General features: G+C 38.4%; 1 protein-coding gene across 8 annotated transcripts in view; it reads left to right on the top strand.

The window, feature by feature from the left end:
* Positions 1–27,008, top strand: part of MITF (melanocyte inducing transcription factor) — a 209,671-nt gene extending 182,663 nt beyond the window's left edge. For 5 of the 8 annotated variants that reach the window (XM_046669208.1, XM_046669239.1, XM_046669232.1 and 2 more), the window contains 6 exons: positions 536–631; positions 7,674–7,791; positions 9,955–10,029; positions 15,028–15,103; positions 18,445–18,592; positions 23,473–27,008. In XM_046669208.1, coding sequence (XP_046525164.1) covers positions 536–631; positions 7,674–7,791; positions 9,955–10,029; positions 15,028–15,103; positions 18,445–18,592; positions 23,473–23,874 — 915 coding nt within the window. In that variant the 3' untranslated portion in view covers positions 23,875–27,008. The remainder of the gene's footprint in view (positions 1–535; positions 632–7,673; positions 7,792–9,954; positions 10,030–15,027; positions 15,104–18,444; positions 18,593–23,472) is intronic. The other 3 variants (XM_046669226.1, XM_046669219.1, XM_046669259.1) reach the window with 1 other exon arrangement.
* The last annotated feature ends 206 nt before the right edge of the window (positions 27,009–27,214 follow it).

The following is a 27,214-nucleotide window of genomic DNA, read 5'->3' as shown; positions in this document are numbered from 1 at the left end:
TCCAAAGAGGGTGTGGGAAAGGTATGGGGCATAGCTCTTAGAGAAAAAAGGAAAAGGCAGCTATCCTTCGAGATGAAGTTTCCTGGTTCTTCTTTCTTGTTGAGGGTGGGCAGTTTCGCATAGCACTTGAGAGCATGGGTTCAAATTGTGTCTCTAACCCTTCTTCAGGATGTGACTTCGGGCAAGTTGCTTCTCATTTATCTCACCTGGAAAATTAGTATAATAATAGCATCTACCCTGATAGGGTTATTGTCAGGGTAAATATCTTAGCCCCTGAAAAGCCCTGAGCTTGGTGCCTGGCATCTAATTATCACTCACTAAGTGCTGGTTGCAAATGTCATTCTTATCACCCAGTAGTGATAATGGCCTCCAATAATATTCATATTTTGGGAGGAAGAGGACGGTTACTTCTTAGAATCTAACTAAGGAGTGTTATTGCTTTGGGTAAGAAAAGACCATGGCGGATCTCTTTTTGGTTTGCTTTGCACAGTTTTTGTTTATATCCGTCTCTCTTTCATTGCCCCTTTTTCTGCAGATGGATGATGTGATCGATGACATCATTAGCCTAGAATCAAGTTATAATGAAGAAATCCTGGGCTTGATGGATCCTGCCTTGCAAATGGCAAATACGGTATTGATGACTTTTTTTTTTCCAAAGAAAATCTTGAGATGTTTCTAGTGTTCTCTCCCTTTTCCTGAACTTTTAGTTTATCTTTGCAAGTGATTCATGGAGAAACTTATTAATAATAAAACAGAGAATTATCTCAGGATCACAAATAAATGACTTTGACATCAGAAATTAAGAATTCCTCATGAGTTTGTCAGTAACCCCATGATTGAGCTCTACACTCCTTGGAGTCCAAGTCCACTTTCGATGGGACATCAGAATCTCCAGTTCCCTTTGACATCTAATGCCCAGCTTAGTGCACTGCCGCCAAGGGAAATACTATGGATTGTACTATTTACAGTGGTATTCTAGTTGACCCAAAAAATTAATGCAGTTTTTAAAGGCCGTCCTTTACTTTTCACAGGTGGTAGAGGGATAGTCTTCAACAGTGAAATTTATTCCAATTTTAGTTAGTAAAACAGTGGTCGTGTTTGCTCTTATGTTACTTATTTATCTTTGTAATTTGGAGCCTTGCCTGTATTGTTTATTTTTTCCATTCCTTGTATTTGTGTCTTATGTTACCGTTTTGCTGAAGTCTTTTTGCAGATCTTATGTAGTCCGGGAGATGTGTCCCACAGCAATGTGAAAATACTGCACACTACTGACCTGTACACTTAAAAATAGTGAAGATAGTAAATTTTAGCTTATATATTTTTACCACAATAAAAAGATTTATTTAAAAAGACTAAATTCCAATAATAAATTCCCTCAGCCAGGGAACATCATACCCCTTACTTATTTACACCAAAATCCTTAATAAACTAAATTTTCATAGTTAGCATTTTCTTTTCTTTCTCATCTTGGTCCAATTCTTTAAGTTCGCTTATTGATGTCTTGAGGGGTAAAGGCTTCCCTTGAAACCTCAAAGCTTCTTCTAGGATCTTTGGTTTTTGTCAATTTCCTACCCATTTAAACTTACCCCCTGATTTTGAAAGAACTAAATGTTCTGTTATCCTGACAAATGTTTCCATGCCAAACTCTCCCCACCCTCTTTGAACTCTTGACTGGCTTCCATGGAACCCTTCTGCTTTCAACTATGTACATCCCATGAGGCTGACTACACTTGTCAGTAGGCAAAATCCTGGGACGAACATGAGCAAAACACTTGAGGGAGCTGGCACGAGGGAATTTATAAATATACCCAAAGACCTGGGTATATTTACAATGTGTTCACTGCCCTCGCAGCATTAATTAGCAATGGCTCAGTCATCTCAAAAGAACTTTGCTGATGAGCGTGGTCACTTTGCCAGTGGTATCAAATGGGTACCCAAGCACACTCAGGACTGTAGAATTGGTATGGTTTTTTTTAGATCATTATTGGTTTTTTTCTCCCAATGGTGAGGACCTTTAAAATCATCTGATCCAGCCTAGAACTCAATGCATCAACCTCCTCTTACATATCCGCTGTCCCCTACAAAAAAAATCAGGCATCCAGCTTCTTGAAAGCGTCCAGTGGAGCATATGCAGTAACTCACAAGAGAAGCAGTGAAACACAGTGGTTAGGAGTAGGAGATTTGTGATCAGAGCTGGGTTCAAATCCTAAGTCAGCATTTGCTGTGTGACCTTGCATGTTACCCAGCTTCTTGAAGTCCTACATTTCCCCATCTGTAAAATGGGACTGATAATTGTTCTTGCCTCACATGGTCATCTCACTTGATAAAGTATGTGTAGCATTTAGCATTGGAAACATAAGTTGTACTTGATAATAGCTAAAGCAATAAGTGTTTTTATTAATTATTATACCAAGTAATTTTGATAGTGTTTTATTCAGCTTATATTAATTGAGCACCTGTAATGTGTCAAGCTCTATGTTAGAATAACATCATACTTAATAATCAAAATATTCCTCACAGTGAGTCTCTCTGTAAATTCCAGGCATGGGTCCCAGTTTGACTCATGGAGAACTTGTCCTCATGACACCCCTTCTGGAAACAGTTGTCATGATCCCCATTTGCTTCTCTCCTTTAGACTCAATACCGAAGTCTATTTAGTCAGTCTGCTTTAGAGTTGACGTCTTATTCCTTTATTATCTGATTGCTCCTGAACTAATCCTACGACAGATTTAGCATTTTTTAAATGACTAATACGTGACCAGCACTAGGTGAGCTGCTATGGAGGCAGATGAGTAAGTTATGCTTCCTCTTCTCACGGGGCTTACTGGTCTGGAAAGGGGAGACCACTTGAGCCCTTGAGTGGAGAAGGATAATTTTGAGGCAGAGAGGCCATCTCAGAGGAGTTTGCAGATAGGAAAGATCCCCTGGGCAGAGTTGAATTAATCCCCAGTCAGGAGAGGAGTAACCTACAGCCACCTTCAGAAGTCACTGACTTTGTTCCTGCATCCATTTCTCTTCTATATTCCCACCCTGGAAAAGGCTAAATGTGGCCCCATTGGAACCTTCCCATGACGAACTATTTCAGCATTTTGCTATTAGGGGAAAGACAATATAACACAGATGTTAGGAACACGGACTCTGAGCCAGACATCTGAATTCAATGCATACTCTTGGGTGAGTTATTTGACCTCTCTGCCTCACTGTCCTTGTCTGTAAAATGGGGATAATAATAGCATCTAAAGCAACATAATCCATGTGAAAATCATGAGAGTTAATCCACAAAAAGCGTTTAGAACCATCCTGGTCTTCATAGGCTCTCATTAAATGTTAGTTACCAGCTATTATTCTTGATAAACTTGGGTTTTAGTTGTCAAAATTAAATAACAAAACTACTATAACTTACTAATGTTTTAATTTTTTTTCCCCCACAATAAAGGTTAAACTTAATGTTATTCCTGTTGGGCATTTTTTTTTCCTTTTATTTGATTCTTTGAAATGCTTTATTTCAAGTTAACTACATAAAAAACACAAAGTGGAAGGAACACTTAGAGAAGAAACTATCCTAGGGGAATTGAAGTCTAGAAATAACTATTTTGAGAACACAAGGGCCCTCTTGTACCATCACAAACAAATAATAAAAGTCCCAGTTTACTTGTGCTAACAGTGTTCAATTGATATTCAGAGAAGGGGACCATCCAAGAGAGAAAAAAAGAATAACGTTTTACAATTATCATTGACTTGGAAAAATATTCATTTTGGTGGAGCTTGAAGAACTCGATTCAGACCAAGTTTAGGGCACAGACCTATGCCTGTCTGCCTTCTCTCTGTTTGTCCTGATTGGACTGTGGCTCTCATCTGTCCCTTGTGTGGCTTGTGTGCTGAAATTGAAATCTTGTCCATCAGGTTAACATGCTGGATAAAAACCCAGCAGAGACACAACATATCCATGTTAACAGAAGATGCTTCTTCCTCTTCTTTAGCTGCAAAGGTGTTATTTTGAGCTAATTATGATGTTAACTGTGTTTATGAGGGAATTTTTCTAACCCAGAAGGGGAACCACAGAATCCTTTCTTAAGTATGCATAGCCAGCAGACTAATTTTTAATTAGAAAGACATATTATTGTAATCAACCTTCCTTTTAGTAGCTTCAACGAATAACGTCCATTAATACAAAGAACATGAGCCACAGTTATGACCAAGTCTCTCAGCCTTGGCACTATTGACATTGGAGTGGATAATTCTTTGTTGTAGGAGCTGTTTTGTTCATTGTAGGATGTTTAGCAGCATCCCTGGCCTCTACCCACTAGGTGCCAATAGCACCCTCCTTATGACTTGTGACAATCAAAAATATCTCTAGACATTGACAAACGTCCCCTGGTGGGAAAAGCACCGATTTAGGATAATAAGTGAGCGCTTCAGCTCTGCAGATCCCCTGATTTAAGATTTGCGTGGCAATCTGGTACAATTGGAGTAATGGTTGACAGGGTACTTGTTAATTAGCATGGCAGATAGTTTTGTTGATCAAGGTGAAAATTAGCTCGACTGTCCAAATTGTAGACTGGGAAAACAGTATTTTCTAGAAAATTATAATATTACTAAACATAGCAGCTTATCGATCACTTAAGTAGCAGGCACTGTTTCACCTACTTTATCACATTTAATTCTTACAAAGCTCTGTGAGATGGGTGATGCGATTGCCACTTTTCAGAGGGGGACACCATACCTCAGAGAGGCTAATAACACACAGCAGGTCAGTAAGAGAGGCAGGTTTTAACCCAGGTCTCTGACTCCTAAACCCAGGCTGTAAATCGCTGCACTATTAGTTTGTAAATTTGAGTATCCACACTTGGCTGGTGAGCAACTTTGTTCAGGTCCACATGAGATTAATTGAAAAGCGCAGTTTCTGCTTGGTTAATATCAACAGGTTGATTACCACCCAATACTGCTGTTAACATGGAACATGAACCTCCTACCAAAAACCTCCATTCAGACACAGCAAGCGCCACGGCTTTTCCTTCTGTGATGTCTTGTAAGATAACACACACAAAGTGCCTTTCTAGTTCTGTGCCTGGCCCGGAGCAGGTGCCTGCAAAATTAGATTTTCTCTATTAGAATCCTCTGGCAGGCTCTATGCCACCTACTCCTAATGAGCAAGTATTGGAAAAACAGCCAAAACGAGAAATCTTTCGGGGGACTAGAGGGAGGGTTACCAGCTGCTTTTTTGACTGGAAGTAATGATGTCTGACCTCGGTGGAGTGCCCGATAAGGCATCTTGTTACAGAAATTTTAATTCATCTCCCTTCTTGGTAGCCACTGCTGTCAATCCATGCCAATCACAGCCATCTTCTCTTAAAATTTTAACCCCTCCCAATCCGTTTGTCTCTGAGTCTCCTGCAGTCTTGTTCTCTGTCTCCTCCACCCCTAACCTGCCTGTCTGTCCATCAGTCTTTCCATCTCTCTCCTTGTTTCCACCCTGCCTCTGTCTCATTTCCAGTTTTTGATTCTTTTACCCTCTGTCTCTATCTCTGTGTCTCTCTCTCTCTTTCTGTGAGCCTGCGTTTATTACGTATATATATATATGCATCTTCCTTTAGAATATGGTTAGAAAATATATTCTTGTCCTAAAGAAGCTTATAATTAAATATCTGTTCAATGTAGATCCATTGTTGACTTAGAGGTGTTTTTAAAGGTAGCTATACCTAATCACTTGCCTATTACATATTTATCCCTAACAAATCATCATAATAACACGATTGTGTGTTTTACATATAATTTGCATATGAAAACATATAATTTGTATTTCTAGAGCTATGAGAATACTCTTTTTAGCTTGTTGCATTGAATTTTGAAGTTGCATTCTTGGTTTGTTAATACCCGGGAGTTCTCACAAAATCTGAAACTCCTGAAAGATAGGAGGATAAAGCTTTGGAATCCAGAGGAGTTATCAGATGTCATAGCAGCTTTGTAAGTTTCGACTCTCCGACTTTTTATAGTGCTGTACTGCAACATTTTGTGCACCTTTCACTTTGCAGTGTTAAGTTGGACCAGAATAAAACTGAACATACACAAGGCAAGGTTGACTCTGAGAAAGGGACCTGTATCAAATAAAACCACTTAGCAAAATGACAGCTAATCATCAAAGTCACTTTTTATCAGTGCCTCAGCTAGAAAGCCTTGAAGTGTGGTTCAAGGCCATTTTAAATTATCACAATACATTGTTTTATATGCATATGTAAGTGGGGTATGTGTATTACATTTTATGTACATAATATAAATGCTGCCTTCAAAAAGGAGCAGAAGACGAAGTGGAGAAGAGAGCAATGTGCTCTGCTGCTCTCTGCCGATGTGTCTGTCCTCTCTGCCCCAGCCGCAGTCATATTAACCTGTTGGGAAGTATCTTATTCTCTGTACAGCTACAGCCCTCCTGCATCTCTTTAGCTAGGGGTTTGGTTCTTAGAGTATTTATTTAGAAACCGTGATAGGAATAGATGGCCAGTGACTACCAATGAGGCGAAACGCATTTGATTCTGTCTTTATTTCATATTCTAATTTTGACCTGTATGTTAACAGTCATTTGAGAGAATAAAGGGTGCTATCTTGCAGTACAACCTTTTCTAGATACCTTGCAGTCACGAAATATTTTAATCACACTTAAATGCTGTCTAAATTTACTTTTCTCAGAGGTAGAGTAAAATTTGGAGTGTGTAATCGAGTAAGGGAAGGAATAAATGACATAAAGTCTTCCCTGGTAATAGTTATAGGAGTTGTTTGAATTAAGCTGGAAATGAGAATTTTCTACAGTGGAAGTGGTGAGGTCATGTAACAGTGTCCCTGTAGTTAACATTTAGAACTTTACTTCAGGGGGTGGGAACAGGAAATACAACAGGGTGTATCAAGCTCCCGAATGAACTCATTACAGGGAAATGCCTGTATGACAAAAGGAAGTCAGTGTTGGGAAAAAATAAGTTTACTACTTGAAAATATTCAATTCATAACTAAAGAAAAATGCTCTTAAGCTGGCTTGGGACGGCTAAATATTATTATTTTTTTTTAAGTGTATTTTTGGTCTTTTACTAAAGTCAGTGGGCTCCCTCTTGTGGCTTTGTGAAAAATTTCAGTTTCAAGGAAAATAGCTTTTCTTTATCAAAAGGGAAACCATTTCTTTTCCAATAAGAAAACACTTTTTATTGCTTTCCCTTTTAAAAGAACAAGAGAGAATAAGGGAGAGAGGAATAGAGAGAAGGAACAAAATTGACTTTAATGAAAAAACCTGATTTGGTGAAAAAGTCATCCGCATAGAACCCTATTTTACCATAATAGCCAGCATTTGCTGAACTTCTACTAAAGGCTACTAGATGGGCTGGATAATGCCTTTGCCGCATTATCCCTTGTCTCCATGCCCAAATAAACCTGTAAGCTGGGGAGTATACCCATTCTATGGGTGTGAGATTCTGCATTCTTTCCTCTCTCAGAGAACTGGCTAAGGAGATCATATATCTGTGAGTGAAGAAAAGGTAAACATCTCATGTTTTCCTAGTTTAAAAATGACTGTTTACATCAAACCATTTCCCAAAACCAAACCAAGTGAAGCCTGGAATAATTGGATGCGGGTTTTATCTGAACAGCTTAGGAATTGTTGAACAATCCATTTCCATTATTGTTTTTCTCTCTAGTTACCTGTCTCCGGAAACTTAATTGACCTTTACGGCAACCAAGGCCTGCCGCCCCCAGGCCTCACCATCAGCAACTCGTGTCCAGCCAACCTCCCCAACATAAAAAGGGAGCTCACAGGTGAATACCAGGCAAATGTGCCTCTTACTGGGGAATTTCTGTTAACTTTCTGACAAGCAAAGCTATCAAAATAGTGACCTCCAGACAATTTCCAACTCACACACATACTTTTTTAACTCTATGCAGTGGTTAAAATGTTGAGCAATATTTTAACATAGTGGATTTATGCTTGAAAATCCTGGTTTCCAGTATTTCTTGAGATACTAGGCACTGGGACCGCCATTACTCCACAGCACCATTACTCCATGGCACCCATCATTGTGTCCAGGCTGCTGTCCCCTTTGGAGGGGAAATAGCAGGCAACACTTTCCATTGTAAGCTGTCTCCACCCAGTTGGTGGTGATGTTACTTGCCAAGCCCCTAGAGGCAGTGAGTTTCAGAACCCTGGTCTGAATTTTCCTTTGACACACATTCAAGCCCACAGTTGGGATAGGGTAAGAATATATTTTCTATACCTTCAGACGCCTCCTGTCATTTTTGCTGTATCACGTGCAAAAGATTTATTACACAGAAGAAAAAAATAAACTATAAAATGGAGCAATGGGTATTGTTCTTGAGGCAAGTGTGAAATTACTGATTTCACCATTTTTTTTTAACGCTTTAGGAAAGGCATTTGGCCATTAAAACATGACAAAACTATATTAGAACTGGCATTCTACCATGCTGAATTTTATGACCCTCACCTCATCCCCCTTTTTATTATTTGATCCTTGCATCCTGCAGGATTGGATGAACAGACTGAGAGTATGGAATATGGATTTGGTGCAAAACATTCCTGTTCTGTTCAAGGGTATCTTTTTAAAAAAATACTTCAGAAAATTGTGACAGAAGAAAGACATTTTTTTAAAAAGTCATTGATTTTAGTTGAAAAAGATAATTAATTAATAAGTAAAAACCATTGAAAGCCAACAAATAAGTAGGTACCCAGGAAGGAAAAGTACCATGGAGTCTTAGAAACTATTGCCAAATGAGAAAAATGATGATAAAATATGGTCAGAGTGACGTGAATAAAATTCTTTCTACTTGAGTGCAAAGTGGAGTTTTGAATTATATATGTGATTGTTTCCTCAAAAAACAAAAACAGCAAAAAAATTAAGATTCTGAAGTGGAAGGTGTGTAAATAAAAGCTACCTACCATACTTTCATTTGAGGAAAAAAATAGAAAATTATTTGGATTGACCTTCCTAATGAAATAATTCAGCTTCTTGATATATATCTATATATATATAAATAAATAAATAAAATATATAAATATATTTGAAAATAATATATAAAAATATATAAGCATATAAAATATATATATAAAATATATAAAAATAATATATAAGAAATAAATATATTTGCACATATATGCTTCAGTGGCTATAAGTTATACTAAAAAAATTTCTATTTTGAGATAAAATTCTGAATTATGGTAGTGTAATGTTTTGGATATCACTTCTGAAAAGAAAATAACAGAAGTTCCTGAATCCCAGATTCGTCAAACAAGGTGTTTTCTTCTTGTTTTGTTTTGCTCTCTGTAAGGCAAAAAGTAATCGTTATCACAGAGACCTCACAAGAGTTGCTATGCTGCAGGTAGACCTTTCCAAACGGAGTTGATACCAAATGCCTCTGTACTCTGTTCCTATTTTTGTTTTATAAACTCAGACTGGTAAATAGTTGTTCCTAAGAGTCATTAAATAATTTCATTCTAGCAGGTTCTGACAGAACCTGGCACCAAGTTCTGAAAAAATGTTTATGTCCATAAATCAGTTAGCGATTCAATTTGGGAGCCTCTCTATTTAGTTTTCACGTCGGTGTGTATCACGAGGTGTCAAAGAAAAGAAAGGAAAATTTGACTCCTGATAATAGACTATAATAACAAATTTTTATAGCTTTCTAGTTATCTTTCTCTTGCTCATACGTGTTATGATTACAGTGTGTCATACGTCTTTGTTACTGGTCTTTTACCATTTTGTGGAAGCCAAGCGTTTGCATTTAGTTGATACACATTGCTTTTGAAAAATGCAAATTTTCTAAAAGTTGTAATTTTAAAAACTGTAGTTTTACTTAGAGTCAAGTCCAATAAGCTTCCAGATGTTTAGAAAATGAGCTGTTTTGTAGTTTACGTTTTTGTGTGCCTTGAACAATTCCAATTTCTAATGACTTCATTCACGTGCACAGCGTGTATTTTTCCCACAGAGTCGGAAGCAAGAGCATTGGCTAAAGAGAGGCAGAAAAAGGACAATCACAACTTGAGTGAGTTGCTTTTATGTTCATGCTATTTGATATTGGAGTTGATGTTCCCCCATATATCAAGATTTTTCCAGAAATTGTGGAGGGAGATTGATTTCTATGGCTGTTAAAGGTATGTTTTATGGAAGAAAATTGTTTTTCAGAGGAACCAAGGTGTATATTTTTCCCCATATTTCACCTTTGATCAAATTGAATTTTTTTGTATACTTCTTTTCGGTAACCCTGAAGAGTATTTATTTTCCCTGTTTGTAATGATGGGATGTATGTGTGTGTGTGTGGGAGACGTGATCCCCAACTACCCAATTAATAGGTGTTGCTCACACTGGAACTTATTAACAAAAGGGAATTATGGGATCACCTTCTCCAGTGAGATTTGAGAGAAAAAAATGGAGCACATCTGAGGGGGAGTAAATGAGAGAGGGAGCCTCCCAAATTTCTGACTTTACCTGTGCTTAAAAAAAAAGTCTTCTAACATTTGAAGCGATTTTTTTTTATGTGTTAAATTAACTTTTTCTTTATAAAAATGGTAGAATAAAGTCAGAATTTTCCTCTGCTCTCCAGGAATAAGAATTATTCTTTTCAATTTGCTGCTGGTCTTCCCAACCTCTGTGTGTTTAAGAATGTCACACATACATGCATATGCACACAGACGACATGTTGCATTGTTTTGTGTATATTTTAACACAAACAGTGTCACATTGTCCATATTCTGTTGCTGCTTGCTTCTTTTATTCAGCAGTGTGTCCTGAAGACCTTTTGCTGTTATTAATCTAGATCTATCTACTTTTTAAAAACTGTTGCATAGTATTCCGCAGTGTGATAGTGTGATACTTAGTAATCATCCTACTGCTAAGTGTTTACGTTGTTTCCAGTTTTTCTCTGTTATTTTATATACAATGCCACAGTCCACATTTGCCTACATGCCTCTTTGTGGACAGGGCAGTTTGTTTCTCCAGGTTAGGTGCTGAGAAATGGAATGGCTTGGTCCCAGAGGGAGCGAGTTTTTTCTTTTGATAGATACTGCCCTTCCAGTTCTCATTTCCAGTTCTCATCTTTTAACCAAGATATTTGGACTAATATTCTGATGTCTTCTCTAGCTTCCAAGTCATTTTGCTCTAAGATATTTCTTCTTTTAAAATACCTTAGAAAAAAGATAATTAGGCATTATCCAAAACTTCACCTACCTGAAATCTGGGAAACTAAGTTGGATCGTGTCAAAAACAATATACACCTTTATGCAGGCACCTAAACTCTCAAGTTAAGGGTTGTCAGTAATGTGCAAATATGATTCGCTCAAACTCTGGGGGCTATAAAACCATCTTAGAATCTCATCTAACCATTGGAAATAGTACTCAAGGTTAGGTTGCCTGTTGGCCTAGCTCGTTCTCGTCTATGGATTTATGTTGTAGAGTACTTGCCAGAATGTGCAAAAGAATACTTCCATTTATTCATTCATTTATTTGGCCATTAACTGTTTATTGAGCCCCTGTTATGTATGAAGCACTTTTCTATGGAAATGAACCAGACAGACAGGTTTCCCACCCTTTTGAGCTTAAACTCAGGGCGGACAGAATAGATGTGTAAACAAATATATTCAGATGATGTTTTCAGCATAAGATAAGTATGATAGGAATAAAATGTACATATGAGCACCAGCGAAAATATTCATTATACCATTGAAAAAGAGGGAGATATTGGAAACGGTCTAAATATTCATCAGTAGAGGATTTGTAAATAAATTATGGTGCATCCATATGAAGGATACTCAATGGCTTTGAAGAAAAATGGGGTTGGTCTCTCTCACCTGACTTAGATGGATGTCTACAATATATTACTCAGTGAGAAGAGCAAGTGGCAGAATAATATCGACAGTATCCCATTATGTAAAAAGAATACACTGTATAGCGATGTGTGTGTGTGGTGTGGATGTGTGGATGTGTGGGAGAAGGTCTAGGTGTCACCCTTATCATTGACAGTTTCCTCAGACATATAGATATTGGATGGTGTAAAAAGGTAGCTTTTACTTTTTCCTTTATACGTTTTTGTATTTTTTGCAAGCTTATATCACTTTTATAATGAAAAAAATTATTGAGGAGGGAAGGCACTGAAATAAAAATAAAATGTGATCCATCTAAATGTTGACAGTGAAAGGTGTCAGCAATATGCTAAGTGAGAAAAGATAGATGCAGAATTGTCTTCAGTGTAATTCTACTTTAACTGTATCATTCTTTATTTAACACATAGTTATTGAGGGCCTACTGTGTGCCAGGCCCATAGGGGTGCTTGGAATACAACAAAAAATGAACACAATAAATAAATGAAATATACGGATATTAAAAGGTAGACAGTTCTATGAGGAGACAAAGGGCAGCCGAGCAGGCGGAGGTGAGATGGGCATGGGAGGTGGTGGCTCAGTTTTAAATACGGTGGTCAAGGAAGGCTTATAGGTAAATTTGAGTCACTACCTGAGGGAGGTGAGGGCAGAGCCAAGATATCTGGGGGCGTGTTCCAGGCATGGGGGACAACAGTATGAAGTCCTGAAGTGGCGAGTGTGTCTGGCTTGGTTGAGGAACTGCAGGGACCCTGTGGGGCTAAAGGCGGGGAACACAGGTGAGTCATAATAGGCATGGTCAGAGGGCTGGGAGCCTGTCAGATCCTTGTAGTGTACCTTGGGGACTTGGCCTTTCTCTGGGTGAGATGGGAAGTGATTGGAAGGTTCTAAGCAAAGGACTGACATGCTCTTACTTAGGTGTTAATAGGATCCCTCTGGCTGCTGTGTTCTAGACAGACCAAAGCAGGTGGGGAGTGGGTGAGGCAGAGATGCCAGTTAGGAGGATTGCAGTCATCCAGGCACAAGATGATGGGGACTTCCGTCGGGCAGCAGTGGAGGTTGAAAGTGGACAGATTCTGGAAATATTGTGAAGGTAGAGCCAAGAGCTTTGATGATGGATCGTATGTAGGCTATGACAAGGACAGAGCTGCAGCACTGATTCCAAAGTTCTGGCCTAAACAACTAGAAGGATGGAGTTACATTAAGTGAGGTGGGAAGCCTGTGTGTGAAGCTGTTTGAGCAGAGAAGACCAGGAAGGCATGTTTGAAGTGGGGCTGTGCATTAGACCTCCATATGGAGACATCTAGTAGTCAGTTAGACGTGTGAGTCTGGAGTTCTGGGGAGAGGTCTGGGGTAGAAATGTAAGTATGGGAGTCATCAGTGTATACCTGGGATTGAAAACCATGAGACTAAATGAGATCACCAGGAAGTGACTGTGGATGAAAAGAATTCTAAGGACTGTGCCTGGGTGCACACCTAAGCCACACGCATGTTTATTTTCAGAGCATACAAATAATCACAAAGGATATGGAAGAAACCTAACAGTGCTCACGTCTAGGTCTAGGGGACTTTTAATTTCACTTACAGGGGACTTTTATTTCACTTTATGTATGTCAGTATTATTTGAATTTTTATGACTGTATATACTTGGAAAAAGTAAGAAAAAGTATCAGCTTCAGAGTTTTAGAGGAGGTTAGCTAGAAGATCAGAGATCCAAAAATTCCTTCTTCAGAACCATTGATATCACTCACTATTTCTATTTTATTAAAGTCTAATGATAAGACAGTATTATATATAACTGATTTAATCATAGAAATAATCACTCAGCTAAGAAAAAAATACAATTTACAAATTTGGAAAGCAGTGAATAACATTTATGTAAGTATACAGAATATTAATGAGTCAAATAAATATATATTAGGTTATAAGGTAGTTAAAGTAAAATATTAACAACTTTAACCCAATTTATTAGACCTCAAATTATTTAGAATTTATTTGCCAGACTAGGTAAATTAGAAACATTTATTAACTCATATGCCTTATTCTTTCACCCTCCCTTAAGAAGATTACATTAATTTAGTTGAACATACAACTAGGTTTATAATATAGGAATGCTGTTAGGGTGCATGGTATAGTTAAAGATGCTCACCTTAAGTTCTAGGATTGTCTCATCCGGTGTAGTAGCCACTCCACATGTCTGCCTATTGAATGCTTGATATGTAGCTTTAAGTGTAAAATACACATTGATTTCAAAAACTTAGTACAAAGAAAAGAAAGTAAATATCTGATTTATAAATTTTTATAGTGATTACACATTGAAATGATAATATTTTGCATATATTGGGTTTAATATAATATAAAGTTAATTTCACCACTTTTCACTTTTTTAATTGGCTACTAGAAAATTTAAAATTACACGTGTAACTTGCATTGTATTTCTAGTGGGCAGTGCTGGGCTAGAGCAGAGGTTCTTGTATGACCCGTGAGTTAAGAATGTTTTTTTACATTCTTAAATGGTTAAAAAAAATCAAAACAAGAATAATATTTTGTGATATGTGAAAATTATATAAAATCCAAATTTTGGCATCCAATGCTTCTGATTAATAGATTTGCATTGCAAAAAACTGTACCCAGTTAATATTACCACATTTTGAACTTCGACAATTAAAAATTTGTGGAAATCTGGTTTTTTCTCTGGCCATGTAAGTAATATCCTCAATTTTTGCCATGTAGCCTGCAAAGCCAAAAGTACTCACTCACTGGCCCTTTGCAGAAAGTTTGCCGCTCGTGGTCTGGAGGATCAGGGTTGAGTTCAAGCTGTTCCCCACTTATTGATGGATGTTCTCCCCGAGTCCCTAATATCTCCAAGGCGGTTTTATCATTTGTAGCTGAAGATAGGACTCCAATTTCAGGGTTGTTATAGGATCGAATGAGAAATTGTGTATCTCAAGGCTTTGTAACTGATAAAGTTCTGTACAAAGGCAGCTCATTTTTTTAAAGTGCTTGAACCTCAGTACCAAAAACGTGGTAAAAACTGGGAAATAAAGGTTCAGGTTTACATTGTCCTGACCTGGCGAAGTTAACACCCACTGCCTTGAGTGGGATGTGCTGACTGTGTGTGGTATGTGGCGCTGTTACTGATGGCCCTTTCCTCTGCTCTTTTCTTGAAGTTGAACGAAGAAGAAGATTTAACATAAATGACCGCATTAAAGAACTAGGTACTTTGATTCCCAAGTCAAATGATCCGTGAGTACAATTGCATGTTAATCTGCATCATATCTTTTCTCGTGCCTTAATATTTTTTCATATGTTGTAAAAAGTGCACAGTTATAAAAACTAAAGGAAGGAAATGCCCCTTCTCCCGTTGGTTTCATTCCTAAATACTTCTTACAACTTTCTGTTGGTTAGTCCTATCAAACGAAAATTTCAAGAGAAATAAACTGAATCGTACAAAAGGATGATGAAGATGATGAGGATGATGATGATGATGATGATTTGGGTGTTTGGAGGTGGCTTTCTGAAATCTTGAAAATCCTTGGCAAATAAACACCAAGCTGCCAAAAGAAGTCATTTTAGCCATGCATGCAGTACAGAGATTTCAGTCGCTGTTAAAGCAAGATTTGTCTACTATTTGTTCTCAGCTCTGATGCTATCTGTGGGCATTGGGAGCTGATATTGGAGATGTCAGGTTTCACAGTATTCAACAGACAAAAGGTCAATTTTTTTTTTTTTTGAAAACTTGCGTGCTGTTTGTATGTTTTACCTGTTTATGAAAAAAAGTAATTTTTAATCCTCTTCTAAGTACAGGTCAGCTTTCAGTCTGCCTTCCCCTCTCTTTCAGAGTTAACAGTGGTAGAGAGAATTTTCCTGCCAGCCACGTCAGCAAATAGGACAACAAATACACCATTTTTATCCATTAGAAATTGGCCCATTTGAAGTAAGGGGTTAGAGGATGTATACATTTTAATGGCTCCCACAGGCATTCTAGGAAATTAGCCTTTGAATATGACCTTTGAGCTACCTAATAAAATGTAAAGATGAAATCAAGCATTATTCATGCAAGGCTTATTAAATTTGCTATTCACATTATTGTCAGGGAATTTATGACAAAATAAAATAAAACCATTGCCCATTGTAAGGTGGTTTTGATGGATGTTCAAGCACAATTTCCATCATCAACATTTTGCTTTCCCAGGTTTCTAGGAAAGCCATTTTGAAACTCAAAACATTCACATTCTCAGTTCTGCAGCACAAATTTATCCTACTAAGGGGCTGTGACCTTCATTTCCTATAGTCAGTCTTGCATGATAGTTGAAATTGAATTCCCATTTTCCTGTTCTTTATCAGCTTTTGCTTTTTAGCATATTCTTTTAAACTGTGGCGTGTGGATCCCTTTAGCAACATATTATGAAATTATGGGGCTGCAGTGAAAGCCTGTATTTGCATATCTTCTTTCTCCATTGTATTAGAATACTTAGGTGTTTATAATCTAAACTGATAATGATCTTTCATTGTAGGCATTGTTTTAAGATGAAATGGACTATAATCCATTACAGGGTTTTCCCATACCGGGGTTCTGGAGCAAGCTTTGGGGCTGCTATAGAGACACAGTTGAGCTGATCAGGGTTTCAGCCCCATATGTGCTCCTTCTCTAGAGCAGATGTGCTTTTGTTGATTTATTTATTGGGGATCTGTGTACACTTCTGTGTGAAAAAAGGCTCAGTGTCATTCCAAAAAAAAAGAAGTTAGAAAAACCTTTCCTTTAAGCCCCAAGGCATAACTGATTGATTGGGTCTCACAAGGAAGCAAAACTCAAGATATTTGGTTGAAATAGTCACTTCTGAAAAACTGGGCAGCTGCTTGCCTGTTTCAATACTGATTTCTCACCTTACTGGCCTCGTTAAGGCATCTTTCAGTATAGGTCCGTTTGGCTGGTAAGGTTTCTGTTACTTTGGTTTTAGCCCTGAATGTTAAGTAAATCGGCTCTGTACTCAGCCTGAGGATCTTAGAACACCTCCTGCGGGTGCCGTCTTTGGTGCCCAGAACCCCGGGGATCAACCCCAGGGAATTCTCCGGGGGCTGTAGCGCTGCCTCTCAGGGGAGAACTTCTGTTTTGTTCTTCGTCGTCGAACTCATACGAGGATCAATTACTCGCTGGCTTGTTTTAATGGCCCTCCATTCACACGTCCCAGCTGATACTTCCAATCTGCATTTTGCAGCTATAGATTTTGGAGTAGGAAGTTTTCCATACATTTAATTGTTTTTGTTTTTATCCTTGCCATTGTCATCATTGTGAAAATTACCTATAATAGGGCTCCATTAGTTTAAAGTGCTACAGAAATATTACTTATGTAATTATAATTTCATTCTTAATTATTTTTCTGGAGTGCTCTAAATTGTTCAACTCACTTTTGCCTACATTTTAATGGTGTTCTTAATTTTCTCATATGTGAGTACATTAGAGTTATAATGATTAAAAACTGAGAGGAGCCAAGCTCAGGCCACCTTGGTTTGAATTCCAAAACAGTCCCTTACTAAATGTCTGACCTTGGGGAAGACACTTGAATTTTGAATTCTTGTACTTCATTTTTCATATCTGTTTAAAAAAGGGGGGGGTGGGTCAGAATATTTCTACCTAATTTAGTTGTTTTGGGGACTCAACCACATAAGAAGAAGAACAGTATAGTGGCTTAGGGCATGGAGTCTGGAGCCAGATTCTCTAAGCTTCCTGGCTCTGCCACTTCCTAACTATGTGACTTTGGGCAAATTACTTAACCTCTCTGTGCCTTAGTTTCTCAATCTGTAAAATGGGTATAATTTTAGTGCTTTCCCCATTGAGGTTGTTATGATTAAATGAGCAGTAGAACACATTAAAAAGTACCTGGCACATACTAAATACTTTTTAAAGATAGCTATTGTAATTGTATGTTGCGTCCTTAACACAGTACCCGCTTCATCATTCCAATTGCGTTCTAAACTTTTTACATTCATATAAAGTGCCTCTTTTGATTCCAGTAACTTGCCTATGAAGCACTCACGCAAGTGTAGTATCACCGTCTTATAGATGAGGAAACAGAGACGGAGAGAGGTTAGATCACCTGCCCATGAAAGTTGATGATAAAATCCAAGGATGCCGCTTTCCTGCTGCCCACAGTCGAGAAGTGGGATCTCACAGAATTTCTTTTACCATAGCTTATTCTGTCTGAATAAATTAACTTGAATACTCTTAGAAACCTATACCTATAAGGAGTTTTAAACATAAATATAGTATTTAAAAATATTGACTTTGTAATCGACAGAACTCAATTTAAGTCCTGACTCCACTCTGTGACCTAGGACAAGTTGAATGGTCTCTGTTCCAACACGTGCACAATGTTCTTCCCTTTCAAGGTGTTTTTCTGAGTTAAGTGAGATATTGTAGAAGAAATTGGTGGACAGTGTCCGGCGCGTGCCAAACACTCACTGAGCGATAGCTATTATCAACTTCTAATTGTTATCACATCTTTAGAAACTAAATGCTCTGAATATTACACTTTCATTGAGCCTCAAATCCTGAAAAGGTCTGTTTTCTTCCATTTTCATTATAGAGACATGCGCTGGAACAAGGGAACCATTTTAAAAGCATCTGTGGACTATATCCGAAAATTGCAACGAGAACAGCAACGTGCAAAAGAACTTGAAAACCGACAGAAGAAACTGGAGCATGCCAACCGGCATTTGTTGCTCAGAATACAGGTACATGGCGTGCATTGTGCAGAGTTTACTGCATGCTCCTGACTTTGAGATGGGAGAAGAAAGGATATAATGAGCCATGAGGGAGCTGACTTACGCAATCCTAATATAGTTGATACTCATTATTTGTGGATTTCCTATTTGTGAACTTGCCACCTTGTAAAAATTTATATGTAACCCTCAAATCAGTATTTTTACGCTTTCCTGGTTGTTCTCGGATGTGTTCAAAGCAGCAAATTTGACTTGCCCAGTGCACTTGTTTCCAGATAAGGTTGGGCAAGGCGATGCTCTGCCTTCTTGTTTCAGCTCATAAAGTCAACAGGTGTCATTTTTGTAGTCTATTTAATGGCATGTTTTTCACATTTTTGTCGTTTTTGTTGGTGACTTTACTGTTTAAAATGGCCTCTAAGCATGGTGCTGAAGCGCTATCCAGTGTTCCTAAGCACAAGAAGTCTGTGATGGGCCTTATGGGGAGAGAAGTTTTGTTAGGCATGAGTTACAGTGCTCTTGGCTGTGAGTTCAATGTTAATGAATCAACAGTATATATTAAATAAGGTGTCTTTAAACAGAAACACACATGAAACAAGGTTGCGTGTTGATTGGCTGATGAAAATGTGGGACCAGACACTCACTGGAACCTGACCTTGTCCTTCCTCCAGGGGCAGTGGTTCAGTATTCACAAATTCAGCAGTCACAGCGACTTTATAGATCATGACTGTCCATTTGTGCTGCTATAACAAAAATACCACACACTTGGTGGCTTACACGGCTGATTTATTTCTCACAGTTCTGGAGGCTGGTGTGTGGTGAGGGCCCACTTCCTGGTTCATAGACAGCTGTCTTCTCCCTGTGTCCTCACGTGGCAGAAGGGGGAGGGAGCTCTCTAGGGCCTCTTTTATAAGGGCACTAACCCCATTCGTGAGGGCTCCACTCTTAGGACCTAATAACCTCTGGAAGCCCCACCTCTAAATACCATCACATTTGGGGATTAGGTTTCAACATATGAATTTTGAGGGGGACACAAATGTTCAGTCTGTAGCAATAACCACCTTGAATAATGAGAATTGACCATGGTTGTTAAATCAGTCTTCCTGTATTTTGTACATGGGTCACCGCCACAGCATGGCTGCTGAATGTTGTAGGTCTGCACCCAGGCCACCAAAGTGGAGCACACCGAACTTAACTACTAACCATAGGGCCAGCCCCCGAAAGCCCATCTTAATAGGGAACTTGGGGATACCCACAGGATCTTATCATCAAGATATAAATTTTAGAAATGGTTACAGATAGTGAAATTATGCCATATGTATAACTTACACTGTACACTCTTAGAGAAATACCAATTTTAATAATATATGGAATTCATCCGTCATTCCATTCAGTGAGTATATGGACCAGTGTAAGCATGAGATGGGGGATCCCTCTTTAGTATCAGCTCCTGGTACTTCTTTTAGACACTTGCCTTCTCAGGCTGAGTGTAAAGACACACTTTCTCTGAAGCTGTCTTGAAGAAGAGAAAGACAGACTGACTCTCTGCTAATGATGAAAGGAGTTTGCAATGGTAATTTCAGTTTACTTGCTGACTTTGAAGGCAACCTACCAGTAAGAGTCAGTGACGCTGTGTTGTCTTCTTGAGTAGGTGGACTCACCTCTTACCAGATTTTGCCGTGGAACAATGGTTGTGCTTCAGATTTCCAATACAACTATTTTTGGAACAGCAGTGCAAAGTAGGACACTTTAGAGACCAGTGTGTTTCTTCTAGTGGTGTTAATCCCGGCCACTGAACTTATTTAACAGAGTAATTCGTTTATAATAATGGTCTCCAATCTTTTTAATGCCCTGCGACACTGTTGACATCTCTAGATGGCACGTCTCTCGTGTCGCTGCAGTAATCTTCAGCCGTGGTGGGGGGGGATGCAGAAGTGGCTGTCCTCGAGGGGGTGCAGCTTAGAATCTTGGTGGTGAAGTCGAGGTCATATGTGAGTTGAAAAGCCTCCTTCCCCTCTCCCCTCTTTTTCTTTGGCTTTTCTTGATTATGTTCGACCACTTCAGTAAGTAGCCATAGGTCTTTAATCTCTTGAACTTAGTGTACCTGTTTATCAAAGCAGCTTTTTCTAATGTGTTATTCCCTTCACAAGTGTTAAAATATAATAACTATTTTAAAAGAGAAGCTAGGTTTCATTTTAAGGTTCCAAACACGTCTGTTCATTTGAAGTATGAATATTGTGAAATGCATGAACTGGAAATTCTACAGCGATGATGTCTTGGGTTTCTTCCAGTGGCAGTGTGAGGCAGCTTTTAGACTTCTGTGTATCGTGGAAAACATCATTAATTAGGAAAGCTCTGTAATGCAGTGAGCCTGGGTTCTCTAGATGAGATTTATCACATTGTTTAGAAATCTAAGTAACGCTTTAATCAGCTGATAAACATTTTTAATTAAACAACAAAGGGTTAGGGTAAGATGTTTGCCTCTCTTAATCCAACTTTTTTTTTTTGAAAAGACAAACTGCATGTGCGGGGGTGCTGTTCTTACTCGCGTGTTGGCGTAGATTGACAGCAGTGTGTGTGTTCAGCTTGGGCCTAAGGGCTTCCCCTCATTTTCGCTCTAAGTGATGCGTACAAAAATTTTCACAGAAAAAGGAGCATGAAGCCTCCATATCATTGGAACTGTCTTTTTATTAAACAGCCCAGGGCTTTAAAATGATGCCGGGAGAGACGTGTGTTTCTGGAGATTGCGTACAGGAACATGCGGATACTTGTGTGACGTCTCAGGCTGCTATCTCTTACTTGTATTACATCCAGAGAAAGAGCTTGCAGATCAAACAACCTTTATTGTGGACTAACTTTTCAGGAACACATATCTCCAAGCTAGTGGGCAGAGGTTGAGAGGCCTCATCACGTTGGAGAGGACCTTTCCCTCTCTGCTGAGGCAAGGTGACTTGCTTCCGCTTTATATTCTGTTGTTATAATACTATTGAATCACACAGAAAGGACAGCGTTGGTATGTGGAAGCAGAAAGCTCACCAGGGAGTCAATCGAGGTCTGTGTGGTTCATTTGAGGAGGGTCCAGAGATGCTCAGAAAGGGAAGAGGGAAGAGCTTGCTTGGAAGGCATTTTGAAATAAGTTATTGAGGGAGTCACTGCCACTTGGGAAGTGAATTAGGCAGCTTGGGCTGCCATAGCAAATACCACAGATGAGGCGGCTTAACCGGCAGAAATTTCTTGTCTCGCAGTTCTGGAGGCTAGAAATCTAAGACCAAGCTGTGGGCAGGTTGGTTTCTCCTGAGGCCTCTCTCCTTGTCTTGTAGATGGCGCCTTCTCCGTGTGTTCTCGTGTGGTCTTACGCATGTGCCTCTCTGTGTCCTAATCTCCTTCTTAGAAAGACGCCAGTCCTTTTGGATATTCGATTAGGGCCCACTCTAATGATGTCATTTTCACTTAATTACCTCTTTAAAGATACTGCCGCTAAATACAATCACATTCTCAGGTACTAGAGGTTAGGATTTCAACATACAAATTTTGCAGGGGACACATTTCAGCCCCTAATATGAAGGAGGTGAAGAAAGTGTAGGAAGAATACAGATAAGAACTTTCTTGTGGAATTTAAAAAAAAAAAAAGCCCTTGCATTTGCCATGGTGAGGTGGGTCAAATGGTACTTCTCAAACTTAAGTTACTTATGTAGAACCTTCACAACTTTTGCCATTACTACCCAAACTTTCTTAGTTGACGGCATCCTTAGTGAATTAGTAACTTCTTCACCACACCCCTAGCCCAAAAGAAATACCTATGATTTCTTTGTTAGGTCCAAACAACTTATTAAATACTTAGGTGCTAACAACTTAGTAACCATTTGAAACATATAAATATAAAACACATAAATTGAAAGAAAGGTGCCATTTTAATTTTATTTTTAAATAACCCCATTACTTACCAATGGGACACGTGTGCCTGTTGAGCACTACACAACTTCTCAAACATTGGAATTAGATTGGACATTGCCACCCTGTTCTCCACACTGATTTTCATGCAATGCTTGTTTTTTTTTTTTTTTAATCACAGCAACCACCAAAAACCTGGCTTTGCTATGATATGAAGTGATGGAAAAAAATGTAGCACAGTCTAATGCTGAAACTGTAACCTATCTTGAGTTTGATAGTTCTCACAGTAGCGTGCCATTTCCCTTGAAATGTTAGGATATCCTCAGTGCCCTGTGAGTTCAGTGCAGCACCCCTAGATACCTCTGCACAGTTTTAGGAACCATGGAACTATGTTATTCTATATCGAGTATTTTCATTTAATCAGCTCACATTTGAAATTTTATTTTTATTTCGTTTAACTTATCCTCATTGTGAACATTACGTCTGAGACTGTCTCTATATTTAATATGGAAAAAAATCCATATACCACCTAAAAACCATTTCATATACTACCAGTGGTACCTATACTATACTTTAAGACATACAGCACTTATTAATTTAAAAGAGCAAAAATTTTTATTTTAATAATTTATTGTTTTCCCTCTAAGTGATTTTTTAATACACTTTATTTTTTAGAGCAATTTCAGGTTTACAGCAAAGTTGAGCAGAAGGTACAGAGATTTCCCATATACCTTCTGCTCCCACACATGCACAGCCTCCCCCACTTATCAACATCCCGCACCTGAGGGTACATTTGTTACGGTTGATGAACCTACATTGACATATCATCATCACCCAAAGTCCCTACTTTCATTAGGGTTCACTCTTGGTGTTGTATATCCTGTGAGTTTGGACAGATGCATCAAGACATGTACCCATCATGTTTGTATCACATACAATAGGTTCGCTGCCCTCAAATCCTGTGCCTCACCTATTTAAGTGTCTGATCTTTACTTTTATTTTAGGAACTTGAAATGCAGGCTCGCGCTCATGGACTTTCCCTTATTCCATCCACGGGTCTCTGCTCTCCAGATTTAGTGAATCGGATCATCAAGCAAGAACCCGCCCTTGAGAACTGCAACCAAGACCTCCTTCAGCATCACGCAGACCTAACTTGTACAACCACCCTGGATCTCACAGACGGCACCATCAGCTTCAACAACAACCTCGGAACCGGGACCGAGAGCAACCAAGCCTACAGCGTCCCCACGAAAATGGGATCCAAACTGGAAGACATCCTGATGGATGATACTCTTTCTCCGGTTGGTGTAACTGATCCACTGCTTTCCTCAGTGTCCCCCGGAGCTTCCAAAACGAGCAGCCGAAGGAGCAGTATGAGCATGGAAGAAACCGAGCATGCTTGTTAGCAAATCCTTCGCACTCTGCATTCTCACAGACTGCTTCCTTTCTTGATTAGTAGATTTCATAATTTACCTGAAGGGGTTTTCTTGATAATTTTCCTTTGATATGAATTTTTTTTTCATGCTTTATCAATAGCCCAGGATATATATTATTTTTAGAATTTTGTGAAACAGACTTGTATATTCTATTTTACAACTACAAATGCCTCCAAAGTATTGTACAAAAAGTGTACAGTATCTGTGAACTGAATTCACCCTGGACTTTAGCTTTCTGAGCAAGAGGATTTTGCATCTGAGAAATTTCTGTCCATTTTTATTCAGGGGAAACTTGGTTTGAGATTTTTATGCCTGTGACTTCCTTGGAAATTAAATGTAAAGTTTAATCGAAAGAATGTAAAGCAACCAAAAAAAGAGAGAGAAAGGAAAGAAGACAAGAAATCCACACTAACCCTTTTCCATTTTGTAAATGTATTGATTTATTGGTACTGCCTTAAAGATACAGTACCCTTCTAGCATCATTTAGTCTTTGTACTGCAAACTATTTAAAGAAGTACTATATTCCATACAAGAAAAAAAATGTAACTATTTTCAAGAGGATTGTCTGGTTAGAAAACATAACTGATACCTTACTTAGGTGCAGCTGAAATTGAAGGGAGATGGACAAGGCTCTGAAACATGGGGTCTGATCTTGCTCTTATTTGCTCTGTGCTCTGTTACAGTTTTCATCAATGAGTGTGATTCAGTTTTTCATAAGATATACTTTATTTTGAAATGGAAATTAATGTCCTCTCAAAGTAAACTATTAAGGAGCACTGAACGTTTTACTTTTTTGTTTTCTTTATTTTCTCTTTTGATAAGAAAACCAAACCGGGCACATTTCTAATTGGCTTTACTATTTTTATTTTTAAATTATGTTTTACTGTTTATTTGACTTGTACAGACTCTTTATTATCATCATTCTTTTCAATATGTTTGTATTAATTTGTAAGAATATGCATCTTAAAATGGCAAGTTTTCAATATTTTTACGACTCACTGGTGGTTTTCCGCATTCTTTGTACACACATGAGAGAAAACTTTTATGCAAGACCTTGTGTTTAAAGAGAGCTTTGCAAATTTTTTGTGTATTACAGTCTCACTCGGAACTGTTTTTCGGCACATTTAAGGTATAGTATTAATAGGTTAAAATCGGCTTTCTAGAGAGAATAAACTTACGTATTTATTTTTAGTGATATAAAAATAGCAATATTCTTGGAAACCGATAACCATAGCGTTAATGCGCCCATTATGGTCATATCAATTGGTGTTTATTTCAGCAAACTTGCTGAACTTTTTTAAAGAGAGAAATACTGTATTGGCAGATTACTGTTACTTGATAACAATGTTTTAACAAGCAGCAATGTTGTAAAGTTAGTTTCAGTGCATTATTTACTTGTGTAGTCCTATGCAATAACAGTAGTGTTACATGTATTCTATCAAGCCTAGATGTTTTATACAGATGACATATGGTGTTAAGAGCCAGGCTGCTGAATGGAATTTTTCAGTAGCAGCCTACAATTGAATAGCAAGTGGCATAAAGCATATCCATTCAGAATGAAGTGCCTTAAATATAGCAGTAGTCTTTTTTGGACTAGCACTGACTGAACTGTAATGTAGGAGAAAGTTTCAAGATGGTATCTGTAGTCAAGAGGAACATGTAGCATGGTGCCTATGTAGACAATATAAGAGCTTCCAATTTTCCTTCAGATATTTTTAATATTAAATGTATTTTAGTGACAGAGTGCCAACTTCTTTCATCAGGAAACCTTATTCAGGAGGGTTTTTTTAAAAACAGAAAATGAGTTTAAATGTCAAATGTGAATTGGTGGTGGGTATTGGAGGGTTCGGGCGAAGGAGAGATTGTCAGAGGTATGAATGGATGGCTTCCGTGAAAATAATCAACCGCATCGTTCCCATGCACGCTGGGCAATGAGAATCTTTGGAAACATTGATGATGCTATCAGTTTTATAGCTTTATTACTTAAGGGGGTCGGGAAAATTAGTTCCCATTCTTTCAACCCCCTTAATTGTATAGCTCTTTTCCTAGAATAGTGATGCAAATCTGCATGAACAGCTAGTTGTACCATAGTGTTCATTGATACAATCATACCATTGTCTGTTTTTCTCTTCATATTTATATGGGGGAAGGGGAGCTGGGTGGGTGCAAAAGTTGAAGATCGCGATGGTATGATGCTAGTTTTCCTTAGCTGATTTTGAGGGTTCTTTAAAAATAGAGCAAGGTTGACTAACGCATGGCCCAGGGAATATGGCCAGGGTGAAGCGGCCTAATAGAAAGCTTTGTTGAGAGAAAGCATGGCATCTGGACCACTGCCCTGACTCTCGCAACTCCTGAGCTCGCCATTGCCTGCTTCTCCATCCCCTTCTTCTCAAGAGACAATTTCTGGGAGTGGCTGGTGAGCAAGCCCAGGAGAATGCTGCAACCTCGGGGGTGGATTGATTTCTTTCTTTTTTGCCAAATAGAGTGTGGATTCGTTTTAGGGACTAGTTAAGCCAAGAGGTGCTTGTTTGGGCTTGCCATTTGTGACAACGAGAGAATGATCCACACACCACTCCCCCCATCCCTGGGTACAGAATTGTGACTCAGGGTTGGTCCTCCATATGGAGTCACCGAAATGCCAAACTTGTCCACCTGCCTCTGGGTAAGGCAATTGAAATACCAAACCTTCTGACTTTGCCAAAAATCATACAACCAACCTGGTCATACATAGGATGACAAAGTTCTTTCTGGTTGTTTTTAAATAATAAAGCAATAAGAACAAATAAAATACATAGGACGTTAAAAGATGTAAAATAAAGCACAAAGGAATGCACTTAATATTTTTTAAAAATGCACTGGGGAAAAGTTGATGTTGATAACAGTATATTAAAAACCCTATTTCTTGGAAAAAAAAAAGACAAATGACTGTCTCTTGTGGACGCTTGGTACTGTAATGTTAATAATAGTCACCTGCTGTTGGATGCAGCAGTGATTTCTGTATGGTCCATAGCACTGTATATTATGGATCAATATTAATGTATCCGATGAAATAACTGAACTGTTGTTCTTGATAGCTTCATTAAAGCATTTGGTTTTTCACAGAATGGTGGCCAATTGTGTTTAGTTAATGCCAGTTTTGAATATCGCTTGCCTTATCAAAAATGGTAGCACACATTTTCTTCTGATTGAATGAGTAACAAATTGCATGAAAAATTTAAAAATGCCAGTAAGTACTTTTTTTTTTGTTTTAAATGCCACTCTGATATTACTTTTTGCTTTTAAATATTTTTGATTACTTTATGACTTGCAC

Source organism: Equus quagga, chromosome 1, assembly GCF_021613505.1.
Source record: "Equus quagga isolate Etosha38 chromosome 1, UCLA_HA_Equagga_1.0, whole genome shotgun sequence".
NCBI lineage: Eukaryota > Metazoa > Chordata > Mammalia > Perissodactyla > Equidae > Equus > Equus quagga.
Note: the sequence above shows the minus strand (reverse complement) of the source record. Positions and strands in the feature narration are given on the sequence as shown.